General features: G+C 39.8%; 1 protein-coding gene across 1 annotated transcript; it reads left to right on the forward strand.

The window, feature by feature from the left end:
- LOC5514560 (protein transport protein Sec31A) lies at positions 1–25,541 on the forward strand. The gene is made up of 30 exons (XM_032384096.2): positions 1–159; positions 2,599–2,822; positions 3,033–3,199; positions 3,676–3,947; positions 4,252–4,338; positions 4,668–4,723; positions 4,964–5,024; positions 5,374–5,583; positions 6,069–6,206; positions 6,650–6,703; positions 7,381–7,536; positions 7,978–8,052; positions 13,870–13,962; positions 14,555–14,635; positions 14,789–14,924; positions 15,516–15,598; positions 15,800–15,895; positions 16,228–16,457; positions 17,001–17,043; positions 17,123–17,220; positions 17,663–17,738; positions 17,954–18,142; positions 18,919–19,420; positions 19,723–19,772; positions 19,956–20,034; positions 20,544–20,662; positions 22,493–22,594; positions 23,079–23,150; positions 23,948–23,990; positions 24,673–25,541. Exons 2-30 carry the CDS (start codon positions 2,620–2,622, stop codon positions 24,807–24,809), a joined length of 3,708 nt encoding a protein of 1,235 aa, XP_032239987.2. The 5' UTR covers positions 1–159; positions 2,599–2,619; the 3' UTR covers positions 24,810–25,541.
- Positions 25,542–27,455: the final 1,914 nt, after the last annotated feature.

Genomic DNA, 27,455 nt, shown 5'->3' on the forward strand with positions numbered 1-27,455 from the left:
AGCGGCTAGCGCCAGAGCGAGGCGGTAGCCGCAAAATATTTGCCACGTTGTAATAAGCGGTCGGTCGCTCAAAATCCACGTATAGTTTGCCAACAAGGACGAAAAACGCCTGGAAAACGCCAAGGTTACATCAATACTGGCTCGAAGAATATCTGCAAGGTACAGAACTTGTCATATTTCATCCAATTTTCCTGTGATTTCGTGTAAAAGTTGTGTCATCGGTCGATGGATTGGGATGTGTCTGTTTTTATTTTATAGTTTGTCACGAAAAATTAAGATGTGAAGGAATCGCTGATTATTTTGTATTAAGATTATTAGTTTAATGCTCCAGATGATATAAAGCGTGTTCTTTTTTATCCTAGCTAAATTTGCATTGTTTTTAGAATAAATAAGATAACAAATGCTCTGTTTCGGAGTTGTCAGTCACAAATATTGAGGATTCGCCGGGTTTCTTTTGAAAGAAGTTGTTTACTTTGACAGTAGTTTATTGAAATGCCTGTCTTTACTGTAATTGTTTTCTATTCTTTGCTGCTATTCTATTTATTATGTAGTGGTTGAAGATCTACCATAATAATTAGACCAAAACACAACGATCGCCTATTATCGCGAAAAATATACTTAGTTGTTTATAAAGGCGAATTTATTTTAGTAAGCTCACTTATAAATTGGTGTTTCTGGACCAGAAAATTATAAATCCTTTTTAAGTAATAACACCAGTTGTTGTTGCATTTTCACAAGAGTTCCAATATATTTTGTGTTTTATTGTGATGACGGTTATGCTTGACTAGCACTTTCATATAACTGACCCACAGTACTGAGAAGGTTGTAATTGAGCTGTAGAACAACTAGGTGGTATAACTGAAAAGACTAAAGACTAGCTTTTAAATAAACAGCTTGTATGACTAGAAAACCTACAGACAAGCTGTAGAATAACTAGGTTGTATGTATGACTAGAAAAACTGAAGACAAGCTGTAGGTTAACTAGTTGATACAGTATGACTAGGAAGACTGTAGAATAACTGTAGCTGTAGAATAACTAGGTGGTATGACTAGAAAGACTACAGACAAGCTGTAGAATAACTAGGTGGTATGACTAGGAAGACTACAGACAAGCTGTAGAATAACTAGATGGTATGACTAGAGAAACTACAGACAAGCTGTAGAATAACTTAAGGGTATGACTAGGAAGACTAAAAACAAGCTGTAGAATAACTAGGTGGTCTGACTAGAAAGACTACAGACAAGCTGTAGAATAACTAGGTGGACTGACTAGAAAGACTACATACAAGCTGTAGAAGAACTAGTTGGTATGACTAGGAAGACTACAGACAAGCTGTAGAATAACTAGAGGGTATGACTAGAAAAACTAGAGACAAGCTGTAGAATAACTAGAGGGTATGACTAGGCAGACTACAGACAAGCTGTAGAATAACTAGGTGGTATGGCTTGAAAGACTACAGACAAGCTGTAGAATAACTAGATGGTGTGACTAGGAAAATTACAGACAAGCTGTAGAATGACTAGATGGTATGACTAGAAAGACTACAGACAAGCTGTAGAATAACTAGGTGGTCTGACTAGAAAGACTACAGACAAGCTGTAGAATAACTAGGTGGTATGACTAGAAAGACTACAGACAAGCTGTAGAATAACTAGGTGGTATGACTAGAAAGACTACAGACAAGCTGTAGAATAACTAGGTGGTATGACTAGGAAGACTACAGACAAGCTGTAGAATAACTAGATGGTATGACTAGAGAAACTACAGACAAGCTGTAGAATAACTAAAGGGTATGACTAGCAAGACTACCAACAAGCTGTAGAATAACTAGGTGATATGACTCGAAATTCTACAGACAAGCTGTAGAACAACTAGGTGGTATGACTAGGAAGACTACCAACAAGCTGTAGAACACAGTAACTTGGTGGTGTGCCTCGAAAGACTACAGACAAGCTGTAGAATAACTAGGTGGACTGACTAGGAAGACTACAGACAAGCTGTAGAATAACTAGGTGGACTGACTAGAAAGACTACAGACAAGCTGTAGAATAACTAGGTGGTATGACTAGAAAGACTACAGACAAGCTGTAGAATAACTAGTTGGTATGACTAGAAAGACTACATACAAGCTTTAGAATGACTAGGTGATATGACTCGAAATTCTACAGACAAGCTGTAGAACAACTAGGTGGTATGACTAGGAAGACTACAGACAAGCTATAGACTAACTAGGTGGTCTAACTAGAAAGACTACAGACAAGCTGTAGAATGACTAGGTGGTATGACTAGGAAGACTACAGACAAGCTGTAGAATAACTAGGTGGTATGACTAGAAAGACTACAGACAAGCTGTAGAAAAAACTAGTTGGTATGACTAGAAAGACTACATACAAGTTGTAGAACAACTATGTGGTATGACTAGAAAGACTACAGACAAGCTGTAGAATAACTAGTTGGTATGACTAGGAAGACTACAGACAAGCTGTAGAATGACTAGGTTGTCTTGTGTAGGCATGATGGAATCAAACTGGTTTTTGATCAAGTCATGTTAAAACTTGCTATACATTATAACATTTGTTTGCATTTTTTTTTTTCAGATTGCTCTATAGACTAACAACATGAAAGTAAAGGACATAAGTCGGACAGCCAACTTTGCATGGAGTCCAGCGGCACAGTACCCAGTATACCTGGCAACAGGTACAGCGGCGCAGCAATTGGATGCTACCTTCAGCACAAGTGCCGCTCTGGAGGTCTTTTCTTTGGATTTGAGTGATGGTGGTATGGATATGCCGCTGAAGGGATCTATTGAATCAGAACACAGGTACCTAGTCTACTAGTTTTAGAGCCTCTCAGAACTTATTCAACACACTTAACATCACCGAAAAATTTGAAACCAACCAGAGCTTTGGGACCACATTGGGCTTGTGTTTCGTTCAACTTTTGTTTAGATTGTTGTTTATAAATAACCAAGAACATTTGAATAATAACTAGAAATTGTAAACCAAAATATATATTTTTTTATTTTCTATAGATTTCACAAGCTAGTTTGGAGTCCATTTGGTATGAGTGAGGACTCACCCTCAAATGGCTTGATCATCGGTGGGACGGATAATGGCGAGATTGTGATCTACAATGCTAACAAGATTCTCAAGGGGCAAAAGGACAATTTAATCTTTGCACAGACTAACAAGCACTCAGGTAATATTGAAATTTCCCTACTTTCAGAACTTTGATTTGGGTGCTACATAACACTACTCAATAACGACCATGACTGATTGAAGCAACTGCATATAATTTCTTAGGTAGTTTGAATCATATTGTAGGAAAATTGATAAACCTGTTGAGACCATCAAAACTGTCCTAAAAATGGGTGTCTCATTAAGCTCCTAGTAGAATTCCACTGTGTTAAATTCTTTAATACTTTTATCGAAAGTTTGATTATAGTATTCCAGAATTTTGTACACATCCAATATGATATTTTTTTTTGCTGTGATGGGGCCTCTAATATATGTATGTACCTCTAATACATTGATTTTGGGTAATTTGTAAGTGTATTGTATGTGGGATTTATTAGGCTCTTGTAGTATGGTATGGTATTAAAAGAAAATGATTATTAATGCTTTTATTTCCTATTGAAGTAGGAATAACTCTTTAATTTCTTTCTATATCTTTAGGTGCTGTCCAGGCCTTAGACTTTAACCCCTTCCAACCCAACCTTCTGGCATCTGGCGCAAGCGACTCAGAAATCTTCATCTGGGATATGAACAGCCCAGGAGAGCACTTCACGCCTGGCGCCAAGTCCATTCCACCAGATAACATCAGCTGTCTTGCATGGAATAGGCAAGTGCAGCACATACTGGCATCGACGTCACCCTGTGGGCGCTGTGTTGTGTGGGATCTACGCAAGAACGAGCCCATTATCAAAGTCAGCGACCAAAGTGCCACAGTAAGTACCAGTAGATAAGATATACAACAGCTGAGAGTCTACTACAAAAATAAAAGAAATCATTAACATGTCTGAAGGTTGGAGTACATTGCTCAGACATACTTTTTTAAACAAATATTCACCTTGCTAAATTTGCCCTGAGTTAATTGCTCATGAGTCAAAAGGTTGTTGTCAGCCAATCAGATGCACCACTGCAGCAATGCATGCTGCATTTCAAAGTTTGACTATTATCCTATTATGTAGGATGTACAGTACTCATTTATGAATGTTCAAGGGTTAATTCTTAATGCATTGTCCCTTTCAGATCCGTTGCAAAGCCGTTGAGTGGCACCCTGACACTGCAACACAGATGGTGATTGCATCAGAGGACGATAGATACCCTGTACTCCAGGTATGGGAATAAACCACAAGAAGTTGCCACAGTTACTGCCATTCACAGTTCAGTCAATACCCAAAATACAGTATGTCTTGACAAATTACAAGCAAGAATTTAGACAAATGAAACTTTTGGAGACTTGTTATTTTTTTTAATACCTTGTGTGTGATCATTTAAACAGTTAAACTGGTTGCACTACAGAGAGACATAAATTTCGAAAGCGAATACAGGTATAGAAAATGTAGAACAGCCCACTGTATGGAATTGAAGCCAGAATTTCTTTCATCCTTGATATGCCCTGATATCCTGTGATTAGATTTCTTACACTGATTTTTTGTGTGTAGATGTGGGATCTCCGGTTTGCAACTTCACCCATGAAGGTTCTTGAGGGCCATTCTAGGTGAGACAATCATTGAAGTATACCTTCGATATAATGATACTTTATGTTTATAATATTCTTGGTATAATTATGTTAATTTATGTCCCGTAAGCCTTAAAAAAACATATAGAAATTTTCTTGATTAAACAAATTCCTTGATTTACATAATGGTGCAATTGTCCCTTGCCATATTGTTATATCAGGGTTCTACTTTATACTGTAAGCATTTATAATAATTATTATTTTTTTTACTTTTTTCAGGGGTATTCTATCTATCGCGTGGTGCCCACAAGATCCTGATCTTCTCATGAGTTGTGCTAAGGTATATCCACACCAAGTTTCCTCTTTTTAATGTTCTATTAAGTAAGGGCTGTGTCTGGAAAAACAATTCTTGCAAAAAATTGCAGAATACAAGTTTCTAATCTACTTGCAATTTTCTTTGCACATTTTGTTGTGACATCTGCAATATTATGATCCTTATTTGGACACACTACCCATCTTCAAGCTCAATTTGGCTTTGGCACTACAGAGAAGGGGCACATCAGCAGTGTAACTGAGTTAACCCTTACAACAGTGTACATAAGCCTACTAACCTTAAACCAAACCCTAAGATAACAACCTATAAAAATAATGTAACAACATATCAAAATTAATTATCATTTTGCAACCAGGATAACCGCATCCTTTGTTGGAACCCAAATGAGCAAACAGCTGGTAACGAGATTGTGTACGAGCTGCCGACAACGGCGCAATGGAGCTTTGATGTCAAATGGTGTCCAAGGAATCCTGCCATGATCTGCACTTCCTCTTTTGATGGACATGTCAGCTGTTTCTCGTTGATGGGAGGCGGAGCCACGGAACAGGCTGTGGAGCAACAGAAGGTAAATTATGGAATCAAGGAATGTGTAGAAGGTTGGGTGGCACTGGAAATTTGTATGACGATAATGCTGATGGTGATGATAATGTTTATGTTGATAATGGTGATTTCTTGTTATATTCTTTTCACTGGTCCTGATTACTGTACTTTTCTCGATTTAGACTGGCTTTGTATTGAAAATCATGCAATAAGAGGGTCTCTGCCTTTGGCCTTGCCTTAACTTGTCTTGACATTGATTATTCTGGATATCACTCTGTAAAACCTCATTTATCATATTCATAATCATAAATTATCATAATCATAAATCATATGGTGGTGGTGGGGACAATGTTTAGATGGAAATAGTAATAATCATTAAAATGTTGATGGTTATAACTGTAGGATTATGGTCATGGTAATAGTGGTAGTGATGATTAGAAATTGTTGATGATTATGATGAACATGACTATGATTGCGTCAATTTTTGTATCAACAATTTTATTCCCGCAGGTCAACAATGCATTTGATGTTGACGATCCATTTGGCTCGCAGTTGAACCAGTCTCCTCCTCAGCAGCAGCCAGCCGAGACCACACCGCTCAAGAAACCACCAAAATGGCTGAGACGACCATGTGGGGCTAAATTCTCGGTAAGGACAATGTTATCAAACATTGCAAAACTCAATTTACATTTGGTAATTGATTCCTTGGGTAAATGAGTCATAAAAGGAAAGTGCATATGTGATTTCATTGTCTCTTCCCAACCTCGCCAGTCTGAAAACCCTTCTGAATTTATATAAGATTTTGTTAAATATTATTTTGTATTATTATTAATTAATATTTTACATTTTTTTGTATTGACATATTATTTGATTATTATTATTATTATTACTATTACTATTACTATTACTACTACTCCTACTATTACTATTAGTTTTACTATTATTATTATTATTATTGTTGTTGTTGTTGTTGTTGTTGTTGTTGTTGTTGTTGTTGTTGTTGTTGTTGTTGTTGTTGTTGTTGTTGTTGTTGTTGTTGTTGTTATTATTATTATTATTATTATTATTATTATTATTATTATTACTTGTAGTTTGGAGGGAAGCTAATCTCATTTGGACAACACAAAGATTCTCCACAAAATCAGGTAACATCAGGCAGTACTTACTGTAACTATGTCACCAACTTGACTGCATGCAGACAACTGAACATCAAACAAGTTTTTTATGCAGTTCACCAATCAAATCACTGTTCATCAAGCTATTGCACTCTGGTACTTTCCTGGGGATTTATAATATAGATTAAGGCATTGCCTTAAAGTGGAGCTCCAAATGACCAAATATTTCCTAATTTTCGCTTAATAATAAACATTTTTAATAATATTAAATATTGTTGCATCCCCCTTGACACCTACATGATACATACCGAGTTTGGTTGCCATATGATGTTTCCTTCGTTAAATATAAATATTTTTTGTTTTGATGACGTCAGCATATTTTTGCTTCTAGTGACGTCATCGATGATGAAATAAATCATGTGACCACATATTTGCACCTCCCTTGACACATACATGACACCTGCCAAGTTTGGTTGTCATACGATGCTTTTAAGGGACGGACGGACGGATATCGCATCACGAAAACTCGAGTCAATGGGTTACCAATATTTGTTACCATATTTGTTTTACAGTATATACCACTTTTTCTTACGTAGGTATGGGGCTCGGCTATAAATGATATGCTTCCCAAATTTTATGGGGTGCTTTTATTTCCAAATTTGTAGAATGATAAGCTTCCCAAATTTATTGAGATATTTCTATGCCAGGTGTATGTCAGCCAAGTTGTGACTGAAGGGGAGCTTGTCAAACGCTCTGTTGAGCTGGAGGGTGCTCTTGTGTCTGGAAGCTTTATTGATTACTGTGATCAGAAGATTATGACTAGTTCCCAAGAACTGGAGAGAACACTGTGGAGTTTCCTAAAGGTACGTTACGTTATACTGTAGAAAACCTTACTGGGTAGACATTGCAAAAATGTTTCTACAATCAATTCACCTCAAATGAGATGAGTAGATGGGTATGTAACGAGAAGCAAAATTTCAAGGTGACATTTTTATTTTTCCCCCTGTTTTTCTTTTTTCCTCATGTCTGCTACTTGTAAAAACAATGTACAGGAGGGCTTTCGGTGAATCAGACCTTTGTCTAGAATTTATTTTGGGGAAGGTACAACAGTTTTGGAAGAATTTTCAGGGGTTTACTATGTTAATTAGCATAAGAATCAATGCATAGGCAAATGAGATATATTAGAGAAAGGTTATCATGTCTGCAGAATTTTTAGGCTTATTGTTATTGACATGCCACTAAAGAACAATTGACCGGAAGGCTCTTTGTTGAGAAGGTTATAATGCTTGCTTATTTCTATTCAGACTAATTTTGAGAGGGAGCCACGAAAACAGTTTCTTACTCTTCTGGGATATGATTCAGCTGAACTCTCTAACAAGGTACAGTTATATTCTTAGCATGATGCAATTTTTTACATTCTCACGGCCATTTTTTACACAGTCACAGCGATGACCTGTCATAACTGTGATCCCGCCAGCGACAATCATTTTTGTGACTCATAGGTGATCACTTTATCCAATTTTTTTTCAAATGTGACAGTTCATGAGCAAGATTTCCATTTTGTCTGCAAGAACTTTCTGTTTAGCAAGGGCAGGCTTTCCGTTACCCGGGCGCGAGCTCGAACGGGAGCTCGAGTCCAACGATGTCATACAATTTGGCCAAGCATCAGTAAGGCATTATCGTCGATTGTTTGAAGTTCAAGCACAACTTTTGCACTTATTTCTTCAATACATCACAAGATACAAGAGCCCTTATAACTAACACCACATTTATCCCTAAAGTACATAGACTAAGGATTTCTTAGTAATTCCAGTGTAAATCCAGTAAAGCACTTTGTCAGATTTTTCCAATATATGTATTTCTACTTTACACAAATTGTCTGGCATTTGTAAAGTACATAATTCAAAAGATGGGAAAGGTTGTAAAGCTGTGCACTACATAGCAAATGAATTTGGGAATATGCAAACCTCTGCTTACTTGTCGAAAACATGTTGCCGATCTTCATGATAAACTATTATCGGTGGTATACATGGTTAGTGTATGTATTTTATATAAAGGTTTGGCTCTACCTTAAGGTCAGGCTTTTTATTTGCAGCAAGAACTCTATTTCCACACACAGCAAACATGTTTCCATGTGGAGCTTCACACTGTTAGTACTATTCAACCTTTCTGTGCATGTTACGTTAGCATTTTATTCACCAGATTTGAAACATAATTTTTTTTATGCCCTTTTTACTGGTCATTACTAAGAAACACATTTTTAAAACAATATGGAGATGCCAAAAGCAATATGGTGATAAGTGGGTTACCGCGATTACCATCTCTTTAACCAATCAGATTGTAAGGGATAAGTCCCTTGAGTCTGGCAGTAAAATATACTCAACATAAGCCAATCACAATTGACCCTTTGGTAAGTAACACAAACTTAAAACCATATGTTTTCCAAAATGGGCCGATTGCCTCCTTTTTATCTCTATACAAAAAATGTATTCCTCTACTCACTACTTAATTAACCTGTGTCCTCTCCTCGTGATTAACCTGTGTCCTCTCCTCGTGATTAACCTGTGTCCTCTACTCTCCTCTTGATTTACCTGTGTCCTCTACTCTCCTCTTGATTTACCTGTGTCCTCTACTCTCCTCTTGATTTACCTGTGTCCTCTACTCTCCTCCTGATTTACCTGTGTCCTCTACTCTCCTCTTGATTAACCTGTGTCCTCTCCTCTCCTCTTGATTTACCTGTGTCCTCTACTTTCCTCTTGATTTACCTGTGTCCTCTACTCACTTCTTGATTTACCTGTGTCCTCTACTCACTTCTTGATTAACCTGTGTCCTCTACTCACTTCTTGATTAACCTGTGTCCTCTCCTCTCCTCTTGATTTACCTGTGTCCTCTACTTTCCTCTTGATTTACCTGTGTCCTCTACTCTCCTCTTGATTAACCTGTGTCCTCTACTCACTTCTTGATTAACCTGTGTCCTCTACTCACTTCTTGATTAACCTGTGTCCTCTCCTCTTGATTTACCTGTGTCCTCTACTCTCCTCTTGATTTACCTGTGTCCTCTACTCACTTCTTGATTAACCTGTGTCCTCTACTCACTTCTTGATTAACCTGTGTCCTCTACTCACTACTTGATTAACCTGTGTCCTCTCCTCTTGATTAACCTGTGTCCTCTCCTCTTGATTAACCTGTGTCCTCTTCTCTTGATTAACCTGTGTCCTCTACTCTCCTCTTGATTAACCTGTGTCCTCTACTCTCCTCTTGATTTACCTGTGTCCTCTACTCTCCTCTTGATTAACCTGTGTCCTCTACTCACTTCTTGATTTACCTGTGTCCTCTACTCACTTCTTGATTAACCTGTGTCCTCTACTCTCCTCTTGATTAACCTGTGTCCTCTACTCTCCTCTTGATTTACCTGTGTCCTCTACTCTCCTCTTGATTAACCTGTGTCCTCTACTCACTTCTTGATTTACCTGTGTCCTCTACTCACTTCTTGATTAACCTGTGTCCTCTACTCTCCTCTTGATTTACCTGTGTCCTCTCCTCTCCTCTTGATTTACCTGTGTCCTCTCCTCTCCTCTTGATTTACCTGTGTCCTCTACTCACTTCTTGATTTACCTGTGTCCTCTACTCACTTCTTGATTAACCTGTGTCCTCTACTCTCCTCTTGATTAACCTGTGTCCTCTACTCTCCTCTTGATTTACCTGTGTCCTCTACTCTCCTCTTGATTTACCTGTGTCCTCTCCTCTCCTCTTGATTTACCTGTGTCCTCTACTCTCCTCTTGATTTACCTGTGTCCTCTCCTCTCCTCTTGATTTACCTGTGTCCTCTACTCTCCTCTTGATTTACCTGTGTCCTCTACTCTCCTCTTGATTTACCTGTGTCCTCTCCTCTCCTCTTGATTTACCTGTGTCCTCTACTTTCCTCTTGATTTACCTGTGTCCTCTACTTTCCTCTTGATTTACCTGTGTCCTTTACTCAACTCTTGATTAACCTGTGTCCTCTCCTCTTTTCTTGATTAACCTGTGTCCTCTACTCACTTCTTGATTTACCTGTGTCCTCTACTCACTTCTTGATTTACCTGTGTCCTCTACTCTCCTCTTGATTTACCTGTGTCCTCTACTTTCCTCTTGATTTACCTGTGTCCTCTACTCACTTCTTGATTTACCTGTGTCCTCTACTCACTTCTTGATTTACCTGTGTCCTCTACTCTCCTCTTGATTTACCTGTGTCCTCTCCTCTCCTCTTGATTTACCTGTGTCCTCTACTCACTTCTTGATTTACCTGTGTCCTCTACTCACTACTTGATTAACCTGTGTCCTCTACTCACTTCTTGATTTACCTGTGTCCTCTACTCACTTCTTGATTTACCTGTCCTCTACTCTCCTCTTGATTTACCTGTGTCCTCTACTTTCCTCTTGATTTACCTGTGTCCTTTACTCAACTCTTGATTAACCTGTGTCCTCTCCTCTTTTCTTGATTAACCTGTGTCCTCTACTCACTTCTTGATTTACCTGTGTCCTCTACTCACTTCTTGATTTACCTGTGTCCTCTACTCTCCTCTTGATTTACCTGTGTCCTCTACTTTCCTCTTGATTTACCTGTGTCCTCTACTCACTTCTTGATTTACCTGTGTCCTCTACTCACTTCTTGATTTACCTGTGTCCTCTACTCTCCTCTTGATTTACCTGTGTCCTCTACTCACTTCTTGATTTACCTGTGTCCTCTACTCACTACTTGATTTACCTGTGTCCTCTACTCACTTCTTGATTTACCTGTGTCCTCTACTCTCCTCTTGATTTACCTGTGTCCTCTACTCACTTCTTGATTTACCTGTGTCCTCTACTCACTTCTTGATTAACCTGTGTCCTCTCCTCTTGATTTACCTGTGTCCTCTACTCACTTCTTGATTTACCTGTGTCCTCTACTCACTACTTGATTTACCTGTGTCCTCTACTCACTTCTTGATTTACCTGTGTCCTCTACTCTCCTCTTGATTTACCTGTGTCCTCTACTCACTTCTTGATTAACCTGTGTCCTCTACTCACTTCTTGATTAACCTGTGTCCTCTACTCACTTCTTGATTTACCTGTGTCCTCTACTCTCCTCTTGATTTACCTGTGTCCTCTCCTCTCCTCTTGATTTACCTGTGTCCTCTACTCACTTCTTGATTTACCTGTGTCCTCTACTCACTACTTGATTTACCTGTGTCCTCTACTCACTTCTTGATTTACCTGTGTCCTCTACTCTCCTCTTGATTTACCTGTGTCCTCTACTTTCCTCTTGATTTACCTGTGTCCTTTACTCAACTCTTGATTAACCTGTGTCCTCTCCTCTTTTCTTGATTAACCTGTGTCCTCTACTCACTTCTTGATTTACCTGTGTCCTCTACTCACTTCTTGATTTACCTGTGTCCTCTACTCTCCTCTTGATTTACCTGTGTCCTCTACTTTCCTCTTGATTTACCTGTGTCCTCTACTCTCCTCTTGATTTACCTGTGTCCTCTACTCACTTCTTGATTTACCTGTGTCCTCTACTCACTTCTTGATTTACCTGTGTCCTCTACTCTCCTCTTGATTTACCTGTGTCCTCTACTCACTTCTTGATTTACCTGTGTCCTCTACTCACTACTTGATTTACCTGTGTCCTCTACTCACTTCTTGATTTACCTGTGTCCTCTACTCTCCTCTTGATTTACCTGTGTCCTCTACTCACTTCTTGATTTACCTGTGTCCTCTACTCACTTCTTGATTAACCTGTGTCCTCTCCTCTTGATTTACCTGTGTCCTCTACTCACTTCTTGATTTACCTGTGTCCTCTACTCACTACTTGATTTACCTGTGTCCTCTACTCACTTCTTGATTTACCTGTGTCCTCTACTCTCCTCTTGATTTACCTGTGTCCTCTACTCACTTCTTGATTAACCTGTGTCCTCTACTCACTTCTTGATTAACCTGTGTCCTCTACTCACTTCTTGATTTACCTGTGTCCTCTACTCTCCTCTTGATTTACCTGTGTCCTCTCCTCTCCTCTTGATTTACCTGTGTCCTCTACTCACTTCTTGATTTACCTGTGTCCTCTACTCACTACTTGATTTACCTGTGTCCTCTACTCACTTCTTGATTTACCTGTGTCCTCTACTCTCCTCTTGATTTACCTGTGTCCTCTACTTTCCTCTTGATTTACCTGTGTCCTTTACTCAACTCTTGATTAACCTGTGTCCTCTCCTCTTTTCTTGATTAACCTGTGTCCTCTACTCACTTCTTGATTTACCTGTGTCCTCTACTCACTTCTTGATTTACCTGTGTCCTCTACTCTCCTCTTGATTTACCTGTGTCCTCTACTTTCCTCTTGATTTACCTGTGTCCTCTACTCTCCTCTTGATTTACCTGTGTCCTCTACTCTCCCTTGATTTACCTGTGTCCTCTACTCTCCTCTTGATTTACCTGTGTCCTCTACTCACTACTTGATTAACCTGTGTCCTCTACTCACTTCTTGATTTACCTGTGTCCTCTACTCACTTCTTGATTTACCTGTGTCCTCTACTCACTTCTTGATTAACCTGTGTCCTCTACTCTCCTCTTGATTTACCTGTGTCCTCTACTCTCCTCTTGATTTACCTGTGTCCTCTACTCACTTCTTGATTTACCTGTGTCCTCTACTCACTTCTTGATTAACCTGTGTCCTCTCCTCTTGATTAACCTGTGTCCTCTCCTCTCCTCTTGATTAACCTGTGTCCTCTAATCTCCTCTTGATTAACCTGTGTCCTCTACTCTCCTCTTGATTAACCTGTGTCCTCTACTCACTTCTTGATTAACCTGTGTCCTCTACTCTCCTCTTGATTAACCTGTGTCCTCTACTCTCCTCTTGATTAACCTGTGTCCTCTACTCTCCTCTTGATTAACCTGTGTCCTTTACTCACTTCTTGATTAACCTGTGTCCTCTACTCTCCTCTTGATTAACCTGTGTCCTCTACTCTCCTCTTGATTTACCTGTGTCCTCTACTCTCCTCTTGATTAACCTGTGTCCTCTACTCACTTCTTGATTAACCTGTGTCCTCTCCTCTTGATTAACCTGTGTCCTCTACTCTCCTCTTGATTAACCTGTGTCCTCTCCTCTTGATTAACCTGTGTCCTCTCCTCGTGATTAACCTGTGTTCTTTACTCACTTCTTGATTAACCTGTGTGATCATTTACAGGTGGCAACAATGAGCGGTATGCAGAGAGCAGAGGTCAGCGGAGGTGTTGATGCCGCCGAGCTAGCCCAGAAAATGCAGCTCTTATCTGCTGATGTAAGTTTATCTCCATGAGGGACTTACATTATATACCTCACTTAATCAGGACAGGGACTTTTGCAATTTTGTTCAGGACTCCCATCCCCTACTGAAATGAGTTTTAGAGGCTCTGCTTGAGGTATTAACTTTTATAAAGCTCAGGGCTTCCACTTTTTTTAATTTCGCCACCTCCCTCTTATGAATGTGGGAGCCTAGGTGGCGCAGTTGGCAGAGCGTCGCTCTGTAGTGCCTGTGCCTCTCACCACTGGGTTCTGGGTTCGATTCCCGGTTCCGACGTGAGTAGAGTTAGTTGGTCTTGCCTTTGCTCCGAGGGTTTTTCTCCGGGTTCTCCGGTTTTCATCCCTCCACAAAACCAACAATTTCGATCTTAGCTGTGATCCGTGGTCAGACATGAGTTGTATGGCGGCTGCCTGAGGCGCCTTCATATATGCCTTCAACTCGACCACGTCTGAATCTGCGCTCTCGTAATTCAGCTTTTATTTATTTAATGATGAACAGTCCCTAAAACTAGCATGCAGACTGTAGGTCTGTTGTTTCAGGCTCCTTGTTTTAACTTATTGTTTGTGTTTTTCATATCCTTTTCTCCCAGGATGCTCGTCGGCGACCAGGAGAAGGGATGTTTTCCAGTGGGGCGACCACACCCAGTGTCTCAGATTTCCCAGAAACTAAGGTGCTGTATGATTATTATTCACCATACTTGGTTTATTATAAAACACATATAATTTATCTCAATGTTTTTTCTCTCTTTGAACATTATAGTTACTTTGTACATTACCTTATATTTGAGTCTGTGACAACTAATCTGTATGTTATATGCGTTTAGACTCCTGGGTCAGATAGTGAAGGTGCTCTGGCTTTTGACGCCATTGCAGCAGGCACTCTGAGTGTAGACACGTCTGGTGATGTTGGTGCAGCACCGAAACCAGCACGCAAGCCTTTCCAAATACCCACAGACGATGGTGAGTTTACATCTCACACAAACATGCCATAAGCTGCATTAACACTAGCAATACCCACACATATGGTGAGTTCCATCCCTGACACACACACAAGCGGCAGACCTGTAAGCTACCTTTCTAGCAATACCCACAAGTGATGGTGAGTTCCATCCCTGACAGACATACAAGCGGCAGACCTGTAAGCTACCTTTCTAGCAATAACCACAAGTGATGGTGAGTTCCATCCCTGACAGACATACAAGCGGCAGACCTATAAGCTACCTTTCTAGCAATACCCACACATAATGGTGAGTTCCATCCCTGACAGACATACAAGCTGCAGACCTGTAAGCCACCTTTCTAGCAATACCCACAAGTGATGGTAACACAGTGAAAGCTTGATTGAATGATTCAAGTTTTAATAAGTAATTGATTCTGTCATTGAGTTCTTATTCATGTTTGTAATATGTATTGTGTGCAGCTTCCATGTGACCTCTGTCCCCTTTTCTGGCATTGCATTCCCCTGTCCCCCCCCCCCCCCCCCATTTTTGCTTTGTTATGGCTGAGCAGAAACCTCTAATCTGATGCCATATGATGCTATTTTGGTATCAGAGACGGATGGGCTTATAAGCCAGGCCTTGCTCACTGGTAACTTTGAGGCAGCTGTGGATGTGTGTATGTATGCAGACAGAATGGTTAGTAATCCTCAAGATAATAAATGCCTCGTGAATTTTATTGCTTTATATTCTTTTACGTGCTTTCTATGTTGTTGTAATTTAATAGATTGTAAAGCACTTAGAAACTATGTAATAGAGGCTGTACAAATGTTTGCACTATATTATTATTGTCGTTGTTGTTGTTATAATTTCTCCTATTACCTTATCATTCTAACACAGGCCGATGCATTCTTACTGGCTATTGCTGGAGGGCCTGACCTGCTGGCAAGGATACAGAAAAGATATTTTGAAAAAAGCAAGAGTAATGTTGCCAGGGTAAGGCAGTTTGTTTGTATATAATGGTACAAGTTTTTTTACTCATCATGCCAAAGGGAACAGACCAAAACAGCTTGAATTTCACTCATATGCCCCTGTTTCAAAATACATTGTCAGTGCAGATGGCAATTGCGATAGACACTTCTGGTATCAGAAAATGCCATGGTATTTGTGGAAGGGGAGTTATTACTCTAGATTGACATTTTTTTTTGTTATTCCATAACTTTGAGTTGTATGTACATTCACTTCAGCAGTCCCACATCTTCAACAAACCCCTGATCTCCACCGGCTAACGACCTACCTCAACATCTAAAACATCATTTAATCCACAGTTAATGTCTGTTGTGGTGAACCGTGACTGGCGCGACATTGTTGAAAGCTGTGTTCTTGACAACTGGAAGGAGGCCCTGGCAGCCCTTGTAACTTACGCTAAACCCGAGGAATTTACAGCGCTCTGTGATCTGTTGGGTCAGCGGCTAGAAGCTGAGGGTGACGAGCACTGTGCAAACTCCATGGTTTGCTACATTTGTGCTGGAAATGTGGAGAAATTTGTAGCCTGCTGGTAAGGGTTTTTATTGTTTGGGGTTTGGTTAAAAATGGTTAATCTGCCACTTATTTGTAATTGTTTACATTTGAAAATACAACAGTCAATTTGCAAGAAAACTTAGGCATAGTCTAGACACTGTTCTTTCAATGTGCCATTATAATTGCAAATACATGTAAATAAACAAAGTCAATTGTTTTATATTTATTTGCCTGTGTTTGCATCTGTAATGAAACATGAAAAGTACAGTGTCTAAGTTTGGCCTTAAACAGCCTATGTCAGCCGCCATTTTGTCATCCTAGCCAAGTACCAAGTGTGAAAAAGCACCCATTTCCATCGCCTTATTTGGGGAAGCCAATGCAACATTTCCAATTCAATTTTGTAAACAAAGTATTGAGGTTGTTTTTTAGATGGTTATTTCGAGGCTTTATCACATTATGTACCTTCCAATATTAAATAAAAACAATAACAAAGGTGTGGCTGACAGAGGCTCTATAACCACCATGATGACTCAATTATCATGGTAAGCATTTTTAATATTACTCTTTGCTGTTTTCTCAGGTCACGCAGCATGCCAATGGAGCCGTCTCCACTTGCCTTACAGGTGGGTTCTCTGTCAACCAAAAATTCAGCCCTAGATTTGTTTAAGTGCGCTGTAGTTAAACAACTTGATTTTCTTGTAGGAATTGGTTGAGAAAGTAATGATTCTGAAGAAGGCTGTGGAACGTGAGCGGCGGCAGATGTCTGGTACAGGCTCCACAATACTAGCAGAGAAACTTAGGTAAATGTTAATCATTGGACTCTATAGTAAATCGAGTTGTCATTATCTTATGCTTTTTATTCACCAGTCACCAGAAGTTTAAGTGGTGGATTAGATGGACCAAACATAGATTTGAGATTTTAATTTTAATTTTATATAAAATGAAGATACTTTTTCTCGACCCCCCTCCTACCCCCCTGATGCAGTATTTTTAATGTTGACAAATTCCACTGGACAGATTGACAAACAGACTGGGGACTCATAGATACAATCTAAGTCTTAGTTTGAGAAAAACTTGCCTGATCTCTTAGACCTCTGAATATTAATACTTTGATCTCTTCATGATTTTTGTGGTTGAATGGTTTTCATGAATGCAAGATTTCAACTGTGTTCACATGTCATCTGCCCGGCAGTAGTGTGATTTATTACTAACTTGACTTTTGCATCGTTTTGTTTCCCACAGTAAATATGCGGAGATCCTTGCCGCCCAAGGTTGCCTGGAAACTGCTATGGGTTACCTGATGGTCTCCAGTGATCAGGTTATTATATAGAAAAGCAGAATAACTGATACCCTAGTGTGAAAAAGAAAAACAAGAAAAACAAAAGCAGCCCTTATAGTAGTCCCATATTATTTGGGGAAGGGAGGTGGGACTTCATTTAGGTTGGGTTAATTAATTATCTACACTGAGAAGTGGTGCTATTCCAAGAAGAGGTGCTTATTTGAAGCTGAAAATTTGTATATTTTTGTCTCCAGGCCAATCTCGGTGTGCTGAAGGATCGCCTCTTCCACTCTCAGCACCCAAGCCACCTGACAACCTCCACAGCACCTCCGCCATTCCCCTTCCAGCGCACTGATATTCTTGCTGAGCCAGCGGCCGCACCTCAGCAACAGCAATACCAAGGGGGCATGCAACACAGAAACTCACCTCTACAGGCTAGACAGGTATTACTTTTGTTTGAATTAAAGAAATTGTACTTCCTCCCTATGAAGTACTATTGGTGAGTTTGAAGTCCAGGCCAGCATGTGAGAGATTGTTGTGTTGCTTTTATTTCAATATTGAAGCATCTTGAAAAATGTCATCATCCATAAACTTTCTATCCATAAGCAATGAAAAATTAATTTCGCAGTGATTCAAGTGGATTTAGTTTGCTACAGTTTGCTCCTTTATTGCACATTAATTTTTTTAAGCAGTAAAATGTGTATTCGTTTTGATTTCTTTAACTGAAATGACAGCCTTGTTGGCATTTTTTAAATAGCACTAACCAGCTACATATTGATTTCATTTTGTATTAAAAAAGACAAAATTGCTTAATAACTATTTGAAAGTTTGATATTTTATTTTCCAAATTCACTGATAATATAGCAAAATCTTCCCTCAGTTAGACAATGAAATGAATGCTTTCCTTTTCGTATTTTTCTAGAATGACAAATTGTCATCTCTGGGGACCCAGGGTGCGTGGAGATTGGGCACACAGAGAACGAGTGAGACAGCTTTCTTGCGCGCCCCTTGTGTGCCTGATCTCCGTGATGCCCTGGGTCCCCCAGGATGACAAATTGTTGGCTGCCCGAGACATTGTTCTCACCTTTATCATTAAACAATATGTTTCCCACAGCAGTTAAATTCTGGGGGGCATCATTGTGCCACATCGCTGTGCCACATCATTGACTTTTTCTATGTTTATATTGTATTGTGTGCTTATATTCTTGTTTTCTTGCAGAAATCGGCATTCCAGCCACCTGCGGCCCAACAGCCTGCCTTCCAGCCACCTTCACCTCAGCCAACCCAGTTCTACAACCCTGCCTCCTACCAACCAAGTGCTCCCTCCTCCATGCCAGCTCCAGTGCCCCTCCAGCCCTACAACACACCCATGCCACCCATCAGCAGCACCCCATACCAAGCCCCGCCCACTCAGCCACCTACTACCTTGACAACACCCTCCTGGTCCCAGCCTGCTCCTGTACCAAGCATGTACCAGCCTCAACCTCCAGGCATTATGCAGCCTCCCACGAGTATCCCCCCTTCACAGCCAATGGCACCACCCTCGTTCCCACCCAGCAGTATGGGTGGGTTCCCCCCTAGTTCCCAGCCTTCTATGTACAATCCAGGGCAGGTGCAGCCAGGTTACCCTGGGGCCATGACTCCTGGAGCACCACCTCCTGGAGTGCCCTCACCTACAGGCCCCCCGCCATCTGGTCCCCCACCAACAGGGCCACCTGCAGGTGATGACTTAATTAATCACTTATGTCCCATTCCAAACACTACTTCATTCAGTCATGCAAAATGCAGGCATGAGTTTGTAAAACATGTTTTTCCTTTTTAATAAAGAGGGAACAAATGATTTCACATAAAAGTTTTTTTTTAGAATTTTACAGATAGTAAGTAAATTTTACATGGATAAGTAACTAGTTGGCTTGTAAAAAGGAGATTTGTGAAATGTTTTTATTATCATAAATCAGAGGTGCGCTGTGCGCTTTGTAAGCTCTGCTGTTTATTTATTTATTTTATTCTATTTGTGTCTCAGGGGGTTCATGGAGCAATACTCACATGATGCCCAAGAGAAAGCCACAACAGGTGAGGCTAACCTGGAAGGGATGTGGGTATGGAGCATTTTCTATATTTATATATACTATATATTGATCGCTCTAACTGTCATCAGATGGGGATCCTGAGTATTTGTCACAGTTTATGAGGATATGCATCTGTTTGGATTTAACCTTGTTAGTGATGTCTAATCTTAAGCATATTCCTTCCCAGCCTTCTGACTACACTCCACCTCCACCCATCACCGCACCAATAGCCGGCGGACAAGAGCAGCCATCTCAGCACATGAATGGTGAGAGGCCAGTAAGAAAAACCATGTGACGCACGCTACCGTGACCACCTTGACAAGTTTGGGAAATAAGCTTATAAGAATGAGAGAAACATTTATTTGAGAGATATACATACTTGACTAGCAAATCAGTGTGTCAATTGAAATGTTACAGTGCGCATTAAAACATGAAAGAATCCTGCTCACTAAGAAAATATATGTCAATCGAAACTGTGGTTTTCGCATGTTAATTGGCAAAGGTAGGGCTCATTGCACTATAAGGATGTTGGTTTGAAACTACTTCAGCAATCTGTTTGGAAGAACCAGTCGCGATCTAATTGTTTATGTTGTTGATTAAAAGTACCCCAAATGGACTAGCCAACATGAATTGATGCCCTTGTTTGACAATGTTTTAAGCAGATGCATAAGATACGATTGTATTGATCAGACATACAGGTATTTTAAAGCGCCCAGTTTCAAATACATCCATATGGCATCATCATCATCATTAATAATCATCTTCTAAATTTCAGGTACATATAACCAAGGGCCAAATGTCCCCCCTGGATCTAACATGGGTAATATGATGCCTCAGGGGGGTCCACCTGGTGCACCACCAAGCTTTGGTCCTTCACAATCACTGCAGACCCAGGTATACAATGAATGCGAGAGCGGTGGTAGCCCCTCCCCCTTGTCATGTGACTCCCTGTTGCCACTCCCCTACAGGACAGTTACCACGGCAACATGGGTTATACAACAGCCTGGCCAGTACTATTCTAATGATATGGACTGGCACAAGAATAAGTGCTTCTAACCTGGACTCGGAAATATCATTAGAGAATCTTTGAATTTAGCCTGTGCAGTAAGCGATCCTTTGGCTTTCACGCCAGGTTTTGGAAACCTTCAAAGGTTCTGGAAACCTTCTTTTTCATTTTAGCCTACTGTATAATAAAGCGGGGAATAGAAAAGTCTAAACCATCCTCCCCTATGAACTGAAGTATGGTTACACTGTTGCTTTAGAGATTGAACTCAAGAAAAGGAATGCTTGAAACTCACATCGCTTCACTTGTTGTGAACTTCAAAATTGTCATAAATTGTTTAAATACTTTAAACTTTAGTAATTTTGACCTTGAATTAAACTAGTTAGATAAGTAATTATGACATTTATTGTAGTTGTTTGAATGCATGATTAAAGCACTTACTAAACCATCCTACATATCCACCGCATAATTAACCCATCTTCCTGAGTGAAAGTAATATTGGGGAACCTCATGCTTGAGCTAGGAAAAATTGAAAAATAATATAAGATGCGATGTGATATCTTGTATACTTTATCCAAGTGTAGTAAAAAGAAAGAAACCAATTTGACATGAAATTGTTTACTGAATATCTAATTGAATTACTCTCTGCTATTTCAAGGTTATAGTCAATGAGCAGCCTGTGCCGATATCTAAAATTACAACTCTCAACGTTTAACTTATATGTTCCATTTGTCTAAGTTTTCAAAGGTGTTTAATAAACATGGATATTTTTTTAGTTCTTCCGCATGATTGTGAGATTTTTTGAAATTTTCGAAATCGCTCCTTATCCACCCAAGTGCCCCTATAACTTGTTGTACGCAGAAGGTGTTTGCCATCAATACACCGAATCACTTACACGGTGCACATGCATATCCATTCATTTGTCATATTCATTTATGTAGATAAGACCATGTAACCCAATGCTTAACAATAAACACTCTTGTTTAACCTGGCTTTGGCCCTAGGTTTGGTCTCTAAAATTATAATTTTATTCATAAACCCATCCTTATTGTTTACGTTGTGTCGAAAATTGAATCATGGATCATATTGGTCATGGAACATTATGGACAAAGATAGCATGCCTTCCTTCATCACTACTCCTTTATCACATGCGTGCTGTGGAGAATTGAGTAATGGATCAAAAATAAAGATGGCATGTCATTTATCTCACCACCTATATCACATACATGATGTGGGTAATTGAGTCATGGATCAATTAACGTCTTGCATAACAGCATCGTAACATCATTGGCTCACCCCATTGGACCATTCCTGCTCGTATCACTTGCATGGTATGGAGAACTAAATCACAGGTCGGTCGCACGTGTTGACCCCACCCATATCCCTCGTACGTGCATAAGGACACAGGAGAAGGTTTGATCCACTTGTTGTTATGGTTGTGGTGCTGGCGTACTGTGTTTATTGTATATGTTACGATTTGAATATTGAGTCTGATAAAAAATATATATATTACCTCAGGCCTTTAATTCCATTTAGATTACCAAGTGTTAAAGTGTTTTTAAGCTTGTAAAATGTCGATTAACGCTTGAATTTTTAAATATTAAAATATTAACAGGATTAAACCTGAAAAGCGTCCATTTCTAAATCTGATATCCCATTTGGCTTGTCGAGTGTTAGACTGTTTCATGTCTAATGATTTTACTGTACGTTTTCCTTATAAGGAACAGGAAGTAATCAAGGAACCAATCCCAGCTGAGCATGCCGTGCTTCAAGAGACGTTTAATGGCCTCGTCCAGAAATGCAAAGTAACTGCTAACAACCCTGTAAGTACAATGGGAGCCTAGGTGGCGCAGTTGGCAGAGCGTCGCTCTGTAGTGCCTGTGCCTCTCACCACTGGGTTCTGGGTTCGATTCCCGGTTCCGACGTGAGTAGAGTTAGTTGGTCTTGCCTTTGCTCCGAGGGTTTTTCTCCGGGTTCTCCGGTTTTCATCCCTCCACAAAACCAACAATTTCGATCTTAGCTGTGATCCGTGGTCAGACATGAGTTGTATGCCGGCTGCCTGAGGCGCCTTCCTACGTGCCTTCAACTCGACCACGTCTGAATCTGCGCTCTCGTAATTCAGCTTCCCAGCTGCAATGAAAGTGATTAGCTACTCAAATTTATTTTATTTTATTTTATTTATTTAATAAGCATACCGCCTCCCCTCCCGTGAACACGACCTATTAGTACTAGCAAATACCCATTTCAGAAGTGAATGAAATCCTCTTTAATCACTGTGAATTTCAATCCATCCAACAACTAAAACAGCACACCAAGAGGAAACTAGATGAAGTATCCAAGCGACTTGAAGGGCTATACGACAAGCTGCGCGAGCAAAAGGTGGGCGAAAGTCACTGTTATATAATAGCGATATGATGCATAGATCGTATCGTGACTGCATTATCGCATGACTCACTTGATGCTCTATTGTGATGTCATTGTAACTCACATTGTGTCAGCATAATGGCGCCTTGGTTTACATGAAACTCACATGGTACTTAACCATAATGGCGCCGTGACTCACATGGTACTTTACCATAATGGCGCCGTGACTCACATGATACTTTGCCATTATTGCTCCGTGACCCGCATGATACTTTGCCATAACGGCACCGTGACTCACATGATACTTTGCCATTATTGCGCCGTGACTCACATGATACTTTGCCATTATTGCGCCGTGACTCGCATGATACTTTGCCATAATGGCACCGTGACTCACATGATACTTTGCCATTATTGCGCCGTGACTCACATGATACTTTGCCATTATTGCGCCGTGACTAACATGATACTTTGCCATAATGGCACCGTGACTCACATGATACTTTGCCATTATTGCGCCGTGACTCACATGATACTTTGCCATAATGGCACCGTGGTTTACATGATACTCAAATGGTACTTTAACATAATGGCGCCGTAGTTTACATGATACTCACATGATACTTTATAACAATGGTGCCGTGGTTTACATGATACTCATATGATACTTAACCATAATTGCGCCGTGACTCCCATGATGCATTGCTATAATGGCTCCGTAAAAAACTTGTTGCTTGATTAATAGTATCGCATGGCAATCCCACACTATCCCTCTTACCTTACTGATTAATGCTTGTTTGATCCTCCCACAGCTCTCCAAGCCGATCTTGCAAGGTCTTCACGAGATAGCTTACGGTATGTCTCCCCTTTGATCGATCATCCATTTTTTACCGTCCCACTCGACCCTAATGATACTTAATGAAAAATTAACGGGAAGGAAATTTTAAAAGAAATAAGTGGAAGCTTAAATCCAGACATATATCTCTCTGATGAGAATCCGTATAAGAACTAGGCAACCTAAGGACAATTGCATGCTGATATGTAAAAATGTCTAAGTTACTAGAAATTTGATTGGCCAAGACACACGTAACACGTGAAACAAAATGTTGCATAACATTCAAGTATTTTAAAAGTTTTTTTTTTAATGTATAAGTTAACTTTTCAGAAAATTTTTTGTTTATTTTCTTTCAAAATTAAGACAAGTAAAAACTCTTTTTCTTGCTTCTTTTGACCCCATAATATCACCAATAATTACATAAAGTTCCTGTGTGGGGAAAGCTATGATAAAGCTTTTTGCCACAGAACAATGGGACTTTCTCTAGTTATTGCATGGATAATTACTTTAAGGTTTTCTTTAATGTACGTTACTCTGTGTATCATAATTAAGTAAATATGTAATTTACGATGCACATGAGCACTTATGATTTTATTAAAGGCTATTCCAGAAGGCAGTGCTTCAAAATCAATGCCTGTATCCGCGTGTGCGAAATTTAAGAGCCCTGATACTAACATTAGTTTGACCACCATCTGATTGCAGCTTGTCAAAGCACCGATTATCCACGTGGTCTGATGGCACACACGGGACTTATATCCAGCGGTAGCTTCTCTGAGATCAGCACTTTCATGCCTGGCCTCAAGTCGCTCATGCAGATCGCAACGCAACTTAGAGTTTAGGTCAAAATAGGAATTCTCTTTACTGGAGTAATATGTTCCCTGTTGTATGTTGAGGAGAATCTGAAGTCTACTAGGTATTTTCAATTTAATTTCAAAATGTGAATTCTCTTTACTGGAATATGTTCCCCATTGATGTGGTGGGGAGATTCTATATTTTATCAAGTCACTCTCATCTTAGTTATAGATTGAGGAATCAGTATCTCCAATTATTTTTTTCAAAATACCCAGATAGTCGTGTTTACCTTTGAAATGAATTTGGATACCAAAATTGGTAGTCGACCCTGCGGGATCGAGTACTGACTTTTGGTGATCCAGTTTATTTTTTATATAGTTATCTGTGAAATTTCATTATTGATTGCCTCGGTTCACCCGTGAATGTAGATTACTAGTTGATTACAGAATGGTACTTTCTGTCGTAGTTAATCAGTTGACTTGACTCTTTATCTTTATAAATCACCTACACAAATCTAAGGCTAGGGAATCCCCTAGGATATAACGCAGTAGACAGTCAAAAGCTTTAGAGAGACACTTTGTCATCACACGAATTCCCTTTTCATTTTGAGGAAGCCAGAACTTCTACATCAGTACTCGCCACCCCTAGAACAATTTCAAGACCATGATTATTTTTTATGTGTGTACTTATAGGTACTTAGAGGTCAATTGCGTATGCATGTAAACCCTTCAAGAGGATGGTGATTTAAAGATGTTATAAAATTCTAACGGAAAACGAGACATCATGAGATTTTGTCGTTTGTTTGGGATTTGAAGGATTTAAAAGCTTTTTAACAAATTAAGGAGATTTTTGAGCCCTGGCATTGTAAAGTACAGTGGAACCTGGATTTTACGATAACCCCGATTTTACGATAACCCCGATTTTACGATAGCGTTCCGTTCTCCCGGTGGGATTACAGTGTAATGTATAAGAAATCGCCTCGATCTTACGATATTCTCGATTTTACAATACAAATCCGTTCTCCCAATCGTAATTCTGACCTCCATACAATGATATTACTGATTCTGTCTACCAACATAGAGGGTAAAGCTCAAGACACCACACATGTAAAGTACAGTTAATTCCCTTGATTTGCACTGCGCACCCCTTCTGCGCATAGTGGCGTGCGCTGTTTGTTCGAATTTTCCGGTATTAAGTGTGCGCGCGCGCCACAGTTGTACAAGAAAACAAAGCAAAAGGCGCGCGTTTTTTACTTAAAATCGCTTTGACAAAAAAACGAAGTCGGTTACCCCCATGTATTATTTGCTCAAATAGTTTACCGTATAAATAGTGGCAAAAACAGTGTCTTTTAGTGCGATCTCTTAAAATGTGATTTGTTTTGAACGTTTGCTACTACGGGTTTTTGTTTAGGAGATCGGATTTTGGCAGCTCGACAAATAGAACTTAATTTTCTAAAGACTATAGGCACTACTTTTGAAAATTTAGAGTTGTCAATTTTCCTCGCACGATCAGTATAAACGCGTCAAAATTACGCCCTTCTGTTTTGAAAACGAGGTCGGTTACCCCCAATTTTTTTTTTGAAAGCCCTTAACTTCAATATTGTTTATTCCAAGTTTTAAAAAAAATCGGGGTTGTAGAACTATTTCAAGGGAATTACCTTAATCGATTTTTTGATTTGACAGATATTGTTTAATGCAGATTATAGTCTTACGTAGAGTAACTTTTACAGTCTTAAACGGAGTCCAGTTACAATATTATTAACTTGTGAAAGCTGATAATTAACCCTACCTCGCCACAACGATATTTTCAGTGGATTTTTCTTTATATCGTAAAATCCAGGACCACTTTGTAACGATACCTCCATTTTACGATACATTTTTTTTTCTCCCCCGGGCCATATCGTAGAATCCAGGTTCCACTGTAATAAATGGAGTCTAGAAGTTTGCTAAAAATGCAAATATCAGCATACACGAATGCTCGATGATCTAGCGTACTTTGCGGACGCTGGTTCCTTGAGCATGGCATACACCCAGCTATTTTGAAAAACATCGCCCACTCTGTCCCGCCCTTTAGGCGCGCTGCCAAAGTATCACAGCAAGGTTAAGCACGCCAGAAGAGAATCCAGGGAACACATCGCAGAAGAAATGGGTACTCTCTTTTCTTCAACGGACACTGAGCGAGCCTGGGTACGAGGCGGAACGTGTGTGTAGCGTTGCAGAATGGTCCTCGTTGCAGAAGTGTCTAACCAATCAGATTTTCTCAGCTATATTATTAACAAACGACCGTTCTGCCATACCAAACTCGATCCCAGGGAAGAAGAGGGAAGACTGTTCTGCCACTAGATCCCAGTGTCACACGTGTGGTATTCTAACAAGGTCTATGATTGGACACATGTAGTTCTATCTGATTGGTTAGACACCTTAACCACAAGGACAGTTCTGCAACGGTACATGTGTGTGCCGGTCCATTCTCGTTCCCAAAGCTCCTCCGCTGTTGTGTGTCGGGAAACATGACCGAGGAGCTCTGGGGACGAGAATGTGTGCCGGTCGAATTTTCTACAGCTGAAAAAGTCAGAGATTGGAGGTTCCAATTACTTCGATTTTCAGCTGCGAGCTCTTGTCAATAACTTTCAATTGCTTAACCGCTTTTTGGCTTACATCAACTGACGAATTCCATTTGGTGCCGTTTGATTG

This window comes from Nematostella vectensis, chromosome 15 (assembly GCF_932526225.1).
Source record: "Nematostella vectensis chromosome 15, jaNemVect1.1, whole genome shotgun sequence".
Classification (NCBI taxonomy): Eukaryota; Metazoa; Cnidaria; class Anthozoa; order Actiniaria; family Edwardsiidae; genus Nematostella; species Nematostella vectensis.